The 16356-nt window shown below is 37.8% G+C and overlaps 1 protein-coding gene across 1 annotated transcript in view; it reads right to left on the reverse strand.

Annotated features, from left to right (window-relative positions):
- The window catches only part of PCCA (propionyl-CoA carboxylase subunit alpha), a 270787-nt gene that overhangs the window by 113458 nt on the left and 140973 nt on the right, over positions 1-16356 (reverse strand). The window contains exon 18 of the mRNA XM_084201347.1: positions 14829-14931. Within this exon, the coding sequence (XP_084057473.1) occupies positions 14829-14931 (103 nt within the window). The remainder of the gene's footprint in view (positions 1-14828; positions 14932-16356) is intronic.

Consider the following 16356-nt stretch of genomic DNA (forward strand, 5'->3'; position numbering starts at 1 on the left):
GCTATGAGACTATTAGTGTTGTACCTCAGATCAGGAAGAGTTCTCAAAGCAAATTATCCCAACCACCTGCACTTCAGCTGCTCTGGATCACACAGAATGGTCTTGGGACATGCAAACCAGTCCCTTTCTGATGAAGGCAGAAACCAGGTTCCAGAACTGCACCCAGCACACTCCAGACACAAACGGTCATTCTGTTCAAAAAAATCTAATCGAAAGTCAAATACATAGAGTGAGAGTATGAGCTCCTCATCATGAACAAGCTGGTACACTTGTAGTGGTACACTAGCTAATGACTGCTAGATCAGTTTTTGAAGAATCACTTATTCATTCACATGAAGAGATTTTGATCTTAATGACAATTTCTGCAATTGCATTCCCTCAAAATCCTAAGTTTGGTAGTTAGTCTATATATTAAAGGGAAAAAAAACCCAACAAAAAAACTTTGACATTTAAATTCAAGTTCAACACCTCTTATTTAGTTGCCCCAGAAAAAGTTATGTCAAGAAGTGTTTAATACCTACCAGCTTCCACCAGCTGAAAGCAAAGAAAAACTGTAAAGTGCAGCATATTTGAAAAATTGTTCTGTAATTGTGGAGGAGAAAATGCATATTTTAGAATAAAATTTTAAATTCCATTTTGAAAAAGTCATGGCCTGAGCTGCCTCTAGCTTTTTAGATAATATCTTCTTGAACGGATTGCCATTTCCCCAACTATCACTAATTTACAAACTTAATCCAAAAAAACACATTAACCTATCTCTTTCTTATTCAGAGATACACATCTCACCCACAGGCACTAACAATGAACCGAAATACAGTGTTTCCTTAAAGAACAAAGTTCTTAAAACTCAATATAGTGTACCTTTTCAGTACCTCCTGAACTTACTAAAGGAGGAACACTATCAGGAATCAGAAACAACTACTACAGCCAAGGGAAAAGGAAAGGCATCAGAAAAAAGCCATCTCTGAGGAAATTTGGCAACAGCACAGAGAGCAAGAACACTGACCTTCTTTAAGGCCCATAAAGGAACACAATGTGCAAACTAAGGAAAAATTTTAAATTATACTAGCTAACCAAAATAAAACTCACAACCTGTCTTAGACCAAGCAGAAAACACCTTTTTAGAGAACTTCCAAACATCTTTTGAGTTTTTGGTTAAGAGCTGTGTATTGAATGCTGTCTTTCCTGTGGTTTACAGTTTCATTTAGGTCTCAACCTTTTTGATCTGCCAGTCCCCTTGGAACTAACCATACTGTAGTGCCACAAGTATGGAATTTCTGCCACATTCTGTAGGACTCATGATTTCACCTGGTGTCTCTAAAGCCTGTCAGATATGCAAAGGTCATTATTTAAAATAGAATTACCCCCTTTTTTTGTGCATCTTGGAAAACACAATGCTTGCCAGATGTCAGTAGAATTCCAGAGTATTGTAAGAGCTCAACCATCGCACAGATTATCATCACCGACAAATTTGCTGCAGCAGAACCAAGAGTCCATCCAAGAGCTTAACCATCTCATGCCAATGAAATCAGATTTGGAATACAGCTGTATTGATCATATTTTTCTGTTCTGCTTTCTCCTCTATAAGAGACTTCCTTCAGGCAATACATAGAATGGACATTCAGGACAGCCCACAGTCCTGCAAACAGATGACCAGATTTTCCTTGCTAGCCATCCTACACGCCATAGCGTAAGAAACAGAAGCTGGCCAAGAGCTGGGATTCATTTGGAACTCTTTTTCTAGACAGTGCCTGGCTTCTCAAACTACGTGCACAAGAACTAGTGCTGGGTGACAACACAGGTATCAACGATGTATCTACCAAACCACAGGTAAATGTGATTGCAGCATTTGGCTAGAAGTATTCAAGCCAGTTTCCAACAGGCAATGTCACAGCTACTTCCTCCCCTCTAGATGTAAGAAATGTGGCATATTTCACAGATTCTAAAGCTTTGTTCTCTGTTTCTTCTGTACTAGACTCCCATGAAACAGATTAATGCCACTAATTCTGTTCAGTTAAAGAAAAAAAAATAGCAGATGAGAAAAGCCCCAAAAGTTCATTAAAAATTATATTAGATAACATAAAACATGCCTATCTCCAACGAGCAGCCGTAAGTCAAGTCTAGACAATTACAGCACATAGCAGAGCTCAGTGACTCTCATTACCTTGCATACATCACCCCTACACTTCCAGCTTATATCCGGCACTCACACCACTGAGCTTTCAGCACCTCATAGTAACCATCTTTTCCCTTCTTAACTAATGGAAAGAGAAAGGTACCTCTCACAATCAGTTAGACCTGAAATTGGCTGAACTACCTTTAGCTCAGCTATATTTTTTACATTACTTATGCACTACAACTCTGGGCCACAGAAACACAGGCATCTAATAATTTAAGAGTGATACAGATTCAAAAGATGATGTCTATTGCCCTCTATGTATTTTCATCCTTTTAATATGACATCTGCCGTTGTTCAAATTATGGTCTCACAAGTAAATAGAAGAAAGACAACAAGAAAAAAAATGTGCATGGACTTCCAATTTTGCTCAAGTTATATACATCAGACCTGAATGAAGAAATTTGAGAATTATTAAACAAGGGTTGAATGTGAAGGACAAAAAAATTGTAACAGCTAGTGCCTCATTCTCAGTACTAATATAAAAAAAATTTGCCCAGCTTTCTGCTGACTAAGGTCAGAATTAGAGAAGCCAGGCTGTGTAGGTGGGATGAACCTTATTGCTAATGGTTATTTTAGCATAATCGTGATCAATACAGGATGGGGACATAAAAATGGCTGTACTGACTGGCCTGAATATCCATCTAGTCTAATATTCAATGATAAACAGTAGAAAGTTAAATAAGGTATAAGAAGAGCGTAAGAATATAGTTGCACTTCTACAATGTACTTAACTAAGTTTCAACTCCTTCCTTTCCTTTTTGCCGAGACAATTAGCACTAATCAGTGCAGTTCAGTAATTCACAAGGCAAAGAATAAATGTTCTAAATATATAAATAGCATAATATATTAAAGTGTACTATTTAAGTAAATTTTAAAGTGCTATGGAAAAAAGCAATTTTCTTTAAACATTATCTTTTACACATCCAATTACTATTTAATGAATATAATTAGACATAGATGATACTGTAACTCTTTCTTATTAATCCAATACACATACGTTTTTATGTGAATGTTTCTATTCTATAAACAAGCATGAATAAACAAATTGTATGTGATCAAAAGGATGCTATAAAGAACTTTAGGATTTTTCGGACTAAAAACCAGACTCATTTTGAACAGAAATGCTAAAATGTGAAGTAAAAGTGCTGCACAAACATGAGGAAGCTCCAAAGTATTTTTGAAATACATTTTCAGCTGTAGTGTATGGCAGCTAAAAGAGGATACCTAAAGATGATGTTCAGAACTGATTCTCACAACTTTGCCTTCAGCCCCAATCCTTCCTGTGCACTCACCTGCTGAGGGAATCCATACACCACATCCACGTTCTCCCTCAGCCCAAAACTTCCTTGTTTATACCCAATATAATTTTTCTAAAATTAAATTACTGAAGCCCCTCTGAACCTTCCTAGGGGAGACAAACTAGCCTTGTGTGCTGATGTTGGCTAGGGTAGTGGTAATTCTCTTCATAGCTGGTGGCTGGGGTTAAATCACAAAAGTCCTTATCCATGAAGAGTTATGCTCCTCCACCCTGAGCCTATCTACTCCAAAGGGTTCACTTAAATACAAGGGTTAAGTCTTGGGAAGAGATAGCCTCTAGTACAAGCAGACATGCAAATGTCCGAGATCAAAGAATAGGAAAAAACCACAGTGAATAGAGGAATAAGGAGGACTTGATATTAGTAGAGCATCTTTAAATGGTTGTGATTTGAGGATACAAGTAACAAGAATAAAGGCTTTGCTGCAGGGGAGGGAGCAGGGCAGGCAACACAGAATTTAAAGAAAAGCGCTCTCACTAACTCAGGGAAACAAACAGGGTAAAGCTGTCTACCAACGTTAACAGCTACGTGCAGCCAGATGAGGACTTGCTTTAAATTTCAGTGTCTGGCAGAAAATGGGCAGCAGGGTCTGGAGAAAGTCATTACTGAGTCACCAAGATACGTCACCATCTCTGCCACCATCATGCCAGAGAGAAGAGATTCAGAAACACATATCAGAACACACAGGGGCAAGGACAAAAGCTTAAAGCCTAGGAGCCCTGATTTTTTAGAAGTGTTTTTTTAGAAACTGGAATTAATGTGCAAATTATTTATTTGCATCTCACTACTAACTGCAGTAAGACTAATTTTGTTAAGCACCACAGAGAGACAGGATAAAGACCTGTCATCTCCTTTCTAAGTCCATGGGTAAACATCCCTGGTTTCAAAAGAACGAGGTCCTGTGCTGTTCTTTCCTGCCCAGTCTTTCTCACACTACAGGCTTTGAAGATATATGTTAAAGGGAAGCCACAGCCAAAACAAACTCCAAGCACCACATCTAATTACACAGAAAAGAATGGCCTGTGAAAGATATTAAAGAATCATCCATAATCATAAAAGAAAAAGTCATCTGAGCAGTCTCAACACAGATCCAGGGAAAAATATCCGGGTCTTTGAATACTTATAAAGAAACAACAGAAATCAGTATTAAGTATTTTTTACTTAAGGCACCGTCTATCCCAAGTATCCCATTGAAAATACAATGGCATATCCATGTAGCTTTCCTTTTAAGATTCACAATACCTCCCAGTTACAAAACCAAAAATATACAGCTACCTGTAATGCAGGTAGTAGATGACTGATTTTGAGTTTGCAAATATCAGGGATGAGATTCAATTCTGAGATAGCACATAGCAACACTATTAGCAATGCTACTTCTCAAATAATTCTCTCACTAGAATTATACATAACTGTATTGTCACAAACCAGCAAATAGACCTGTAGGTCTTACATACAAAGAAATTAAAAATATTGCTTTCTTTTTAGCATCCCTTGGTAATGCACATACCAGGAATATCTTTTACACATCCAAAAAGAAAGAGCTCTCCGAGACTTCTGAGACAAAGGTAGGGCTTATTTTTCTCCTCAAGAAAATGTCTCTTCAGTATTTTTATTTAAACACACACACTAAAATTATACAGAAGAGACCCACCTCTCTGAAAGATGAAAAGAAAGAAGTCTTAGCTCAATCTTGTATGTTTACACTTTTAGTGTTACCGTTAAACAAGACTGAATTGAGCATAACCACACTGAAGGTTTAGCTTCTACACTGGCATATCAAATTTCAAGTCAACAGCTCTTTTATTTAAAATATGTTAGATAAAAAGGTAATATGCTCTCTGTAAAGAGTTCCCTGGAGGTTAGAAGAACCAATAAATTAACTGTTACCATATGCTTGGCTCCTTTTGGCAAAATTCAGTAACAAAACACTGCCAAACCTCTTTAGGCGAGCAATAACATTTGGTAGCTTATAGCACAACTTGGGAAAATAGAAAACTGGGCAGAAAGCTTGGAAAATAATGGAAGAAACTTCATTTCTATCCTTCTATAGTTAGCTACATGCTGTTGGAAGAAAAATTCCAACAAAGTCAACTTTATGGGTCTGATCTATGGCAAACAGTTGTCTTCTCAAGAAACACACACTGGCTAGTACAGCAATCAAATATTCCGTATTTGGCTTTTTTAAACAACAATAGATATGTATGACCTATTTTGAAAACAGGAAGGTTTGCCAAATTAGTATTCTGAAGTGTTAACATGCAAATTATCAGTGCTTTCACTATGGGTTTATTTCATTATAAATGAGAAAGTCTGGGCTTATCTGCAATGCAATGTTCTTAGATTTTACTTTCCTTAAAATTAAATACTTCCCACCCCTTCCTCCTGTATCTTTTATACCTATGTAACTGAGACTAGATTGTGACAGATCTAGATTACAAAAGATAAAAAGCCTTTAACACTACACCTCTAATTATAGTTATAGACTGGGTATTTTCAGGACATCTATTACAGACATTTTTTTAATACCAACAAAAAAAAAAAGTAAGGGCAAACCCGGCTGGTCCTATTCCTTTACCAAAACAGGCAGGACTTGCTCTGTAGCATTAGTTATAGGTAATCAATATTTATTCAATTATGAAAATGTCCATTTTTATTTTATTTTTGTGATCATCTATGATAAAAATTCATTATTATTCTTATTTCCAGTAAAATGGTTACAGCCTGTTCTTCATGCCACGATGGTTGGCATGTTGAGGAAAAACTGATACTTGAAAATCCCATATTTCTTTAATCAACTGCATCATCCCAATAAATTCTAATTTTGATGTATAAAAAAATACTTGTTATTCAGCTTACAGCTCCACACACATCTGGCAAGCAGTGTGAAGTAGGCTGACACGTATAGGCCAGACATTTCACTTCTTAAAGTCATGTTATTGCATGGTTAATCCTATATTTGCATTAATTTGATACAAGCACTTACAGGTAAAAATAATCCCAAAGTATAGGTCTAAAGATTATAATAATAAGCCTCTGGAAGGTTTTACCAGAGGAAAAATATTTTTTACCATTCTATGGATGTTTGCCTCATTCAGCCATTTGGGATTTTATTAATAATCTTCTCATTACTGTATTCATCTTCCAATTTCTTATTTTTTATTTTAAGTAAGACAATTTCTGTGAAGACTTGACACTGAAATCAGAGACTTCATTACCCTGCAAAATATATCCACATTTTAAAGTATTTAAGAGGGTTAAACAAAATGCAAACATTTAATGCAACATTAAGCATGTGAAATAAAAACTTGATTGCCTAAAGCAAGCATGCTATGCTGTTACCCTGGTGACAGGTTAAAAAAGGATTGTGAGCTGAATGGCTGTATGATATGAAATTAAAATGTTTCACATTGAACAATCCAAAATGAATTGGGAAAGGTTAGAGCAGAGGAGAGAGAAATCAATTCTCCAATGGCAATGGTGAATGGAAGTGAAGCCTGAATAGGATTTGCCAGTGGGGTGCAACAGCTGCCAAATATCCTGCAGCCAAAGAATTACAATAATACTGATGAAGTGTGGAAGAGCTTTTGGAATCATTGCAGGGAACAGAGAAATACTCCTACAATAATGAGGCCATTCTGTGTCCCATCCCACTTTTGCAGTTGAATCAAAGGGAAAAGAAATGGTTGAAAATTGTAATACTGAACAACAAAGGTATAAATGAATTACCTATCCCTTCAATCATTATCTTGTATTTAACTACAGCCTCTGTGAACATGAATGAAGTAAGCATGCTAAATAATGGACAAATCAAGACACATACATGCACAAGTATGCAGACAATATTGAATGAGAGACTTGTTTCCCTGTATATTTTGTTGACAACATTTCTATAGCAACAGCATCCAGAATAAGCTGTACACTACACAAACAAACAGCAGGACACAACCAGGGCCTCAAGGAACGACACAAGGTCAGGTGCTGATGGTCATGCTTATCTTTAATAATCCTAGAAAAGAAATATCAGCAAAACTTCTCATGCGAATGCAATTACAGATGTATTTTCTGAGCTTAGAGACCCCAGAGGTCAAGCAAAATGTTGCTCTTCCATAAAATTATCCTAGACAACTTCATTTCTGCCCTTGGAAACTCCAAGTAAAAGACACAGAGGAAGACAAAAACATATCCTAAAAATACCTGTGAAATGACCAGGGAGCACATGGCAATTAGCACACACCTTGTCAGTTTTACGGTTTCACGCATACACATTTTACACACAGACAAATATTAAAGAACAGGTTTAGGAGGTGTAAACCTGCATGAGAGGAAATAATCGTTGGGCTTATAGAGGGGATCAAAGTAAATTAAATAGAGAGAGGTCTTGTAAAGAGAGGATCTTGCAGAAGAGGTCGTAAGCAAAGCACAGATGAGAAAAGGGCCAGATTAACAACTAAAAAAGGGACAGGAATTTGGCAGCACAATAGAAAACATTCACATGTCTATATTATGCAAATTCAAGTTTCAGCATTAAGTGAACAGTAGCTACAGAAGCTATAAAGCTCTTACAGCAGATGCTGTTTTCCCAGAAGACATGGTGAAAATAAAAAATAAACATAGGGACTTAGCCAGGTCCATTTACTTTAGTGAAAGCCTTTCCTACCAGCAATCACCTGAGCAAGTTGTGGGGATCTTCCCAAGAGATGTTCACTGAGATTCAAACTTTAAGTTATTATTAGCTTCATAATGATTTCATAATGGTTAGCAACTCTAAAGATTGAGCAACTGTGGATTTCTGAGTGCCCAGAACACGTTTTTCCCTACAAATGACAGGGATGACAAGCTGTGGAAACTTCCCATGACAGACTGCTCTATTCCTGGAATAGATGTTTAGGAATCATATGGAACATATGGCTGTTCTCTCACATAACTAAAGAAATACCTTATATTACCTGTGTTTTCAATCTGATTGCATTAATTAATTAAATCAAAAAATACCATATATACACTCTGTAAAATCATAAATGCTACCTTAACATCCCATTCCAACTTTTATATTTTCCACAGAAGTTCATTCCCAACTGGCAAAAAATGCATGTTTCATTTATTTGCAGCTACTTTTTTGTTTCTAGCACATATAATCCTCTTTCTGTGATAAACAACTGAGAAAGATAAATAATACCAGATTTAAAGACATCTAGAATATGATAAAGGGCATCTGGTTTTGTACTTATTAAGCAAGATTACAAAAAAAATACAGTAATGACTCACAAGAGGTCAAAAGAACAACATTAGATAACAGCTAGGAGAGACAAGAGGGTTAGCACAACCAGAAAAGCTCATTATAAACAAGGATTTCACATGAAAGAGAGGAGAACAGGGCCGTAGTACCTTGCGAGTCTATGGCAAAAGAGAAGACCACACAGTGAATAATGGTGTGGAGCTGCACTGGTTACACAAACATACCAAAGACTTTCAGAGGCCTCACAGTAAATCATGGGAAGAATGCTCAACTTGTTGAGCAGAGGATGAGAACAGTAAAGGATAAGGCAGTGTTGTTTTCATGAGCTAAGGATGACTGCATAACTCCAAAGTGGGGGAATGAAGAAAGCCACAAGTAGGCTGGACTTGATCAACCATACCAATGCACACCAAGCAGTTTATCTCTACATGGAACATATCTCTGGGACAGAGCAAAGTATACATGTTTAGCTGCACTTGCAGTAACTTGCAAATTCATGTTAATACAACAGCTCTAGGGAAGAAATAAAAAATTAAATTCAGATAATACAATTTATATCGTTCAGCAGTGCCTGAGCTGAAACTAAGAACTCTCTTTCCAAGAGGCCGGTTCAGATGACTCCAGCGAATTTTCCTGACATCATCTTCCTTCTTTTTAAAATTAATGTAACATAACCTTATTTTGTGCTGCTCCAGCAGTGCAGAAGAGCCAGAAAGCTTTGCTATTGGGCAGCTGATCATCCTTCCATATGGGGAAACCCTAGGCTGGCAAAGAGCTGGCTCTGTCCCAGATTCCAGCAGGGTAATAGGTGTAGTCTCTGTGAGAGCAAGGATGCCTGAGAGGTGTGGGACTCTACTGCTCTCTGAGCAGTTCCCTCACTGCCCTATAATCAAGCAATGGCAAGGCAAACATCAATATAGCTGTACTGAATCAGCCCAGACAGGAACATAGAATAATTCATTAAATATAAAGCTAAATAAATTAATTTCTGTTCTTGTAGCTCACCAGCCATTTTATGTTCACTGCACTGGACCCCTGGATTTCAGAATTTTAAAACAAAAATTTAGCCCAGCTATTTCAGAACTTGACAAAAACTTGTTTGTATTTTAACTTTTCACTATATACTTTCCTTCCTGGGAAAATATTATTTTATGCTTAGAAAGCATACTCCATTTTAGGTCTCAAAATACTTCATACATGTTGACAAACAGATATTTACAAAACCTCAATAGGGCAGCAAAGTGTTAATGCCACTTTGCCTTTTTGTAAACTGAGGCCAAATTCAACTGACTTCTCTAAGGTCCCACAAGAACAGTTTAACTCAAGACTCCCAATCCAGCCTTCTGTATTAAACACACAAGCAAGAAAAACCTTTAGTGTTTTATTTCTTGCTAGCAATTTAAAACATTTTCCAGTGAGTTACCATCTTTTTGTGTGTAGTATCAGGTAATATGGGCATGCAGCCTCACTGTTTTTTTTCCAAGTCATAAATGATGAAAGGGTAAAACCCATAGAAAAATTAGGAAAATACACTTAGCAGCCAACACAAGCAACACATAGGAAGTGCTGCAGGCAATTGGGTTTAGAAGTATAAACATCACATTAGTAGACCCATGAGATAGCATGATGTAGCCACACCTGGAGAGACACTCTCCTATTCCCCTCCCAACCCACTAACGAAAACAAGTCTGAAGCCAAAATGTGAAGATTCAACTGTACAACATCATTTCTAGTCTCAAAGGCTAACTACATCAAACAGACATAAAATAAGCTGGATTCACTTCAGCCAAAATATGTTTCCACTTGAAACAAGATCAAATTCTGTCTAGAAGACCTCGGGGTTTTACTAGATGCTGTAAATCTGTTCAGCAGCTGTGGGTGGCACCAGTTTCACAATAAAGTGGACTGTGGAGTAAGTAGGAAAAGTTCTGGGTAAAATAACTAAAAGCTGAACAATGAAACAATCATTAATCATCCATGGCTCTTTCCTGTAGGAAATATGTGGCCCTATTATCTGGATATCACAGTAAAATATTCACATTAGTATGTGGTTCACAAAATACCAAACACTTTCATTAGCAAATCATCTTTCAAAAAATACTTGAAAAAACACTCCAACCAGGAAGAATCCTAAAAAACCAAACCATCCCACATCCAATTTTTCCCAAGAAAATGGGTTAAATAAAAAACAGTCAAAATTAAAAAAAAAAAAGCACACACAGAAAATGCTCCAAATGCTTGATTGCAACACAAAAGTAAATGCTTATATTCCTGCAACTCTGAGCATGCGTGGATCCCAACACCTGTTCTAGCTGAAGCCTAGCAAGTTAGTTCTAAGAGCTGTTGATGAGGCCAGGGGCCTATATAACAATACAGAGAGTGGAAACTCACCTGTGGGTGCTCCACCCAAACAATAACACCATTTATTCAGGCACAGGAAAGGCAAACCAGCCTCGGGCTTGTGACCTGCACTAACCTCAACACCAGCCAACCTACTGCAATGAAGACTGCCACTACAGAGGTCAGGTTGGCTGAAACCAGCTGGAGGGAGTTGGGTGGCAAAGGTGGAAACAGCTGGCTGGTCATCAGAATATGTTTCAGCAAGAACCTTACAGCTGATCATTCAGTCACTCAGGAGACTGCAAAACACACATTTTCCAGTCACATGAGAACATATCATCATTTATAGGGAAATCCCCCTCATGAGGCTGCTACTAGTCTGACCTGGTGGTAAAGAGCTAAAGTCCACCTCTTGACACCCTTTTATGAGCTCACATCTTCCTCCTTGCTACACATTCCCACTCTTGTAGCTCGTCCAGAATAATGTCCCTCTTCCGAAGTAACCTGCTTCTGACAGAATGATCTGAAGTAAACCATTATTAAATAGTTTCTATGCTAACATAGGTTATTTTTGGAGAACCAGATTGGAATGCAACTACACACAAAATCACACCTGCATACCTGAGGAGGAGAAGAAAAGACCGAGAGCAAAGAAGGAGCAGCCTGCAACAAGATTCCTTCATCTGGCTCAGCTGTACCTCATCTGATTACAGTCCTGGTAACCCTGAGAGTGAAAGCTGCAGCTTCTGTGAGAAAGTACCATGCTTGGAGCTCTTATCTGACCAGAATAACAATCCTGATCATGGGCTGAATAAATCACAGGGGAAAAAGGGAACATAAAATACCCCTGCAGTTGTGAAAAGAATGCATATTATAAATATGGGTCCCAAAAGGGAAAAGAAAAAAAATTAAAAGCAAAGATAAGCATATAATTCAAGTTTAGCAGCAAACTGTCTGTTTGACAGCAGTGACAGCAGTGACAAGTTTAAAAGAAATAATGTATGATTTCAAAATACTACTCTTCAGCAGTTTTTTGCACAAGACTTGCTCAATCGCTTTCAATGCAGATGAAAAAAAATGCTGTCAACATAAATAGTGCCAGAGAGCTGAAATTCTGTAGGTGATGATCAATGTAGCAATGTACTTGTCCAAACCATTAGGATAATGTTAGGGAGCAGCTTTGGAGCATGCAGTCTGTCTAGTCTGCTCACATCCTCCAACACAGATCTAAAACTCCCACAGACTCCAAATGCCCAATTCTGCCATAGTGAACACTGCACCCAAGACCACAATTGGCCTTTTGGATTTGTTGTAGCACAGGTTCCTACTCTGAACTTTTTGTTTACGAGTCTTTTTCAAACAGAGCGCAGTCCTATGAATAAAGATGTGATTTTTTCTCTGGCCACAACCCTGCTCATTAAAAAATACCCATGATATGGAGCCCCTTCAAAAATAAGGGAGATGCAGTTTGGTTAAGTTAAGGTCGTGGAGAAGAATCCTTGATGGGACTATAGTAACTCATATGCTCTACAGTGCTTCGTCCCCTCTAGAGGGAGTCCACTAACTGCTCTAAGGAAAGGAGAACACTGTCCAAGACACTGCACAGTTCTTCAACCTCATTCTGCCTTTGCTTCTTTCCTTTTTCCTTAGCACAAGCTGTGTGATTTTGGAGAAAGGGTATCATTATCAGCCTTGGTTTCTTCAGAAACATTTTTGCATTAGCTCATCCTTACTTGGCCTCAAAGAGGGAGCTTTGCTATCATTAAAACAAGTAGATCTAACAGTATGCATGTATTGAAACCATGACACATTCAATAAGAACCACACTCAGCCAGCACTTGGAGAAAATGTTAATGCTTGACTTCTGAAGGATTCGTAAGTACACGCCACCATGGCAAGAGAAAGTGATTCTTCTGTACTGAAAAGATTTCTTAGCTTCATCATTTTAAATCTAAAAAATCTTACCTTAATCTTCTTCTACAGATGTGTGGTTTTTTATGTGACCAGACTCTGCTGCCTTCTCTTCCCATGGTGGAAGAATACCTGTAACTGAATTTGGCTAGCACTCCAAAAATGACCTAACTTTTTTCAAAGCAGGGGTGTATTTGATTCCCTAACACAGCAGAGAAAGAGATGGATGACCATGTCTGATTGCTCAATGCCATACTTCATTTACATATCTGTGATGTCAGTTAAAATAATGTGTCTTTTCTATCAGGATACACAGACACCTAGTACTAAAAAAGTACTTGCAAAAGAAACAAAACTTTAAAAGACTGTTCAAAAATTGGATTCCTTTCTCTTTTTTTAGCTAGTTAGAGCATTTTTCAGGAAAGAAAAAAAATCAGAAATCAGAGCAGAGAATGCAATAACAGTTTGATCATCACTGCTTAAATTAACAATTCCTATCCTTATTCTAAGTACAAAGTAATCCATTGCTTCTCTGTAGCAGTACCAGACTACTTCCTATGCTGGCCAGAAAAAAACCACAATCAAGGCTCCTCCTCATTTTCCCTGATTCATCTTTTTTTAGGTGAGAGTGGCCTTTGAGTGTCTGTTCTTCTCCTTATGCCATTCACTTGGATATAACTTGTGGAAGGAAATAAAAAGGTGCTTTACTTTCCCCTATAGATGCATAAGGCAAGCAATGACCCAGCCCTGCATATGCTATGCATTACAAAGCTGTTATGCTTGCCCTAAGTGTCTCTTTCTTTTTCTTTAATACCATATGGTACTAATTATCTTTGTGGGTACAAATAAAAATAAAGACTTCTTGAAACCACATTTGATTTATTCCTGACCACTGAAAAATCAGTAATAGAATACACTGTCAAACCACTGGCATGGAATGTGAATAATGTCTACCCTGCACTATGACTTCCCTCACATACAAACTTACATGCAACTACATTACAAAACAGGAGGCAAGGAGAATTGTGCTGAAGTCAGGATTCCCTGTGTACAACCATTGCTAACACCAACTACACAAACAAGCTCCACAAATTCAGTTAATTTTAACAGAAGGTCTCTAGGCACTAACAGGGATGGACCAGAGGACAAGAAAAGCTAGACGTCCTAGAGGAAAAAAGCATACTGTTCAAAAAAGCCAGAGAAGAAAATTAGCATTCTGACATGGGTACTGCAATGGCTGAACAATTAACAGTACTGCCCAGGTTACTGGCAGCTTCAAATTCAAATTCAAAAAAAATGGAGGAGTGGGGGAATAAAAGCACAAAAAAACCATACTTATAGCAAGGTGTTTCTAGTCCATCCATTATCTTCCACCTTTACAGTCTGAAAGTATTTTGAGAATAAAGACTCTAAACTATTAAGGTTCTTCATCAAGGTAGCAAATTACTCACAAATCTACAATATTTTAAAGCTCTGTAGCTGAATATTCATATTATGCCAAAGTGCTTAGATTGCTTCAAATGGGCACATGGGAAATTTGTGATGCTCAATTTGTGGTTAGTTACTAATGCAGCAACATTTTGCATTAATGAAACTCCTGATGTGCATTAATTACTGCACTGGCTTGTAACACATTTTTGTGCCTATTAGTTTGCTAATACTTAGAATAAAAATAATCATGTATGACTTGTGCGAGTAGGGAAATGTAAGCCACAGCTCATTTGAATTTAGAAAAAACCAGACCATATTAAGAAACCATGCAGTTTCTCACCAGTTATTCTTGTGCATGAGAAGATGCCATTAATGAAATGTATCAGCACATCTGAGTTCTTAAAAATGAACTTACCTTGGAGTCCCTAAAAATTGCTGTGATCTCAGTTGTTCAGCCACATACAAAGATGCTGCTGTTGCCAGTAGTTGTCTTCTTTCATGGTCTGTCAAGTTGTGTCCTAGTTTTCAGAAAAAAGTTTTAAAAAAATTAGATACCACAGACCAACGCAGGCACAAAAAGTAACAACTACCAGTAAAGACACTGCTCAGTCCTTACACATGAAAGCTACATTTTTCCCTCTAAAATTAAGATGAGGCATAGCATAGCAGACGCTCTGAGTTTCAGAGTTTAAATTGCATGTTTTCATACAAATCAGCCCAACTGCTAACACTGGTATCTCTGTTAAAAACAATTTGACAACTGAAAGAAAAGAAACTGAATGGTGCTGCAGCATCTTGTTTTCGTTACTGAAATGTCACTGGCTGACATATTTTGCCTCATGCTGGTAAGGAATCCATCTGTACATTAGAACTTACTCAAAATATAGAACACTCTCAGTACTTTATCTGAGGCAAAGGCTACAGATCTTTCAAGCAAAAGGGACAGCACAACAGCATAAACCCAAAAAATAAATGGGGATAAGGTTACTCATCAGCCCTGGGTCATTTAGTGTTATTTGTGTAATCATTAGTTCCCAACTAATGGAGTCAAAGTCATGTTTGACACTTCAGAAGCAGAAAGTGGCTCAAAGCAGTCTATAATCTGAAGGCAGGCAGTCTAACAAATATTTGGCAAAAAGATACATCCAGGGTGACAGGAAGCAGGTTTTCTCCCAGTCTGGTCTTGTTCCAGAAAATGAAGGTTAAATACAGATTCAATTGTCCATTCAAGAGGCTAAAAAGAGTACAGTAACAGAATTCTGCCCTCCCCATCTTTAGGTCAGAAATCACACAACACAGATTTGGTATGAAAAGATAGTAAATAGGTGGCCAAAAATTTGGTGGCAAGATTCCAGAGAAGAGCCACCAAGATGAGTAGAGAAATGGAGCACCTCTCCTATGAGGAATGGCTAAGAGAACTGGGATTGTTCAGCCTGGAAAAGAGAAGGCTTCAGAGTAACCAAACTGCAGCTGTCCAGTACCTGAAAGGTGCTTGCCAGAAAGATGGAGAGAGAATATTTACAAGAGCATGTATTTAAAGGACAGGGGGGAGTAATTCAAACAGAAAGAGTTTAGATTGGATAAGGAAGAAATCCTTTACTGCAAGGGTGGTGAGGCACTGGAACAGGGTGTCCAGGCATGAATGCCCCATCCCTGGAAGTCCTAAGGCCAAGATGGATGAAGCACTGAGCAATGTGGTTTAGTGGAAGGTATCCCTGCCCATGGCAGGGGAGTACGAACTAGGTGATTTTTAAGGTCCCTTGAAACCCAAGCCATTCTGTAAGTCTGTGAGAGAGAACAAAAAGACAAAGTACTCGGTCTATAAGACAGGAAGTTAAAATTGATATAAAACAGGACAAGAACTGCAAAGCTGAATTGTCATGAAGAAAAGAGGCAAACTTTATCCATGAGAAAGATTTTGCACAAGTGAAAGCAAGAGTGTT

The sequence above is a fragment of the Fringilla coelebs genome, assembly GCF_963513975.1.
Source record: "Fringilla coelebs genome assembly, chromosome: 2".
Classification (NCBI taxonomy): domain Eukaryota; kingdom Metazoa; phylum Chordata; class Aves; order Passeriformes; family Fringillidae; genus Fringilla; species Fringilla coelebs.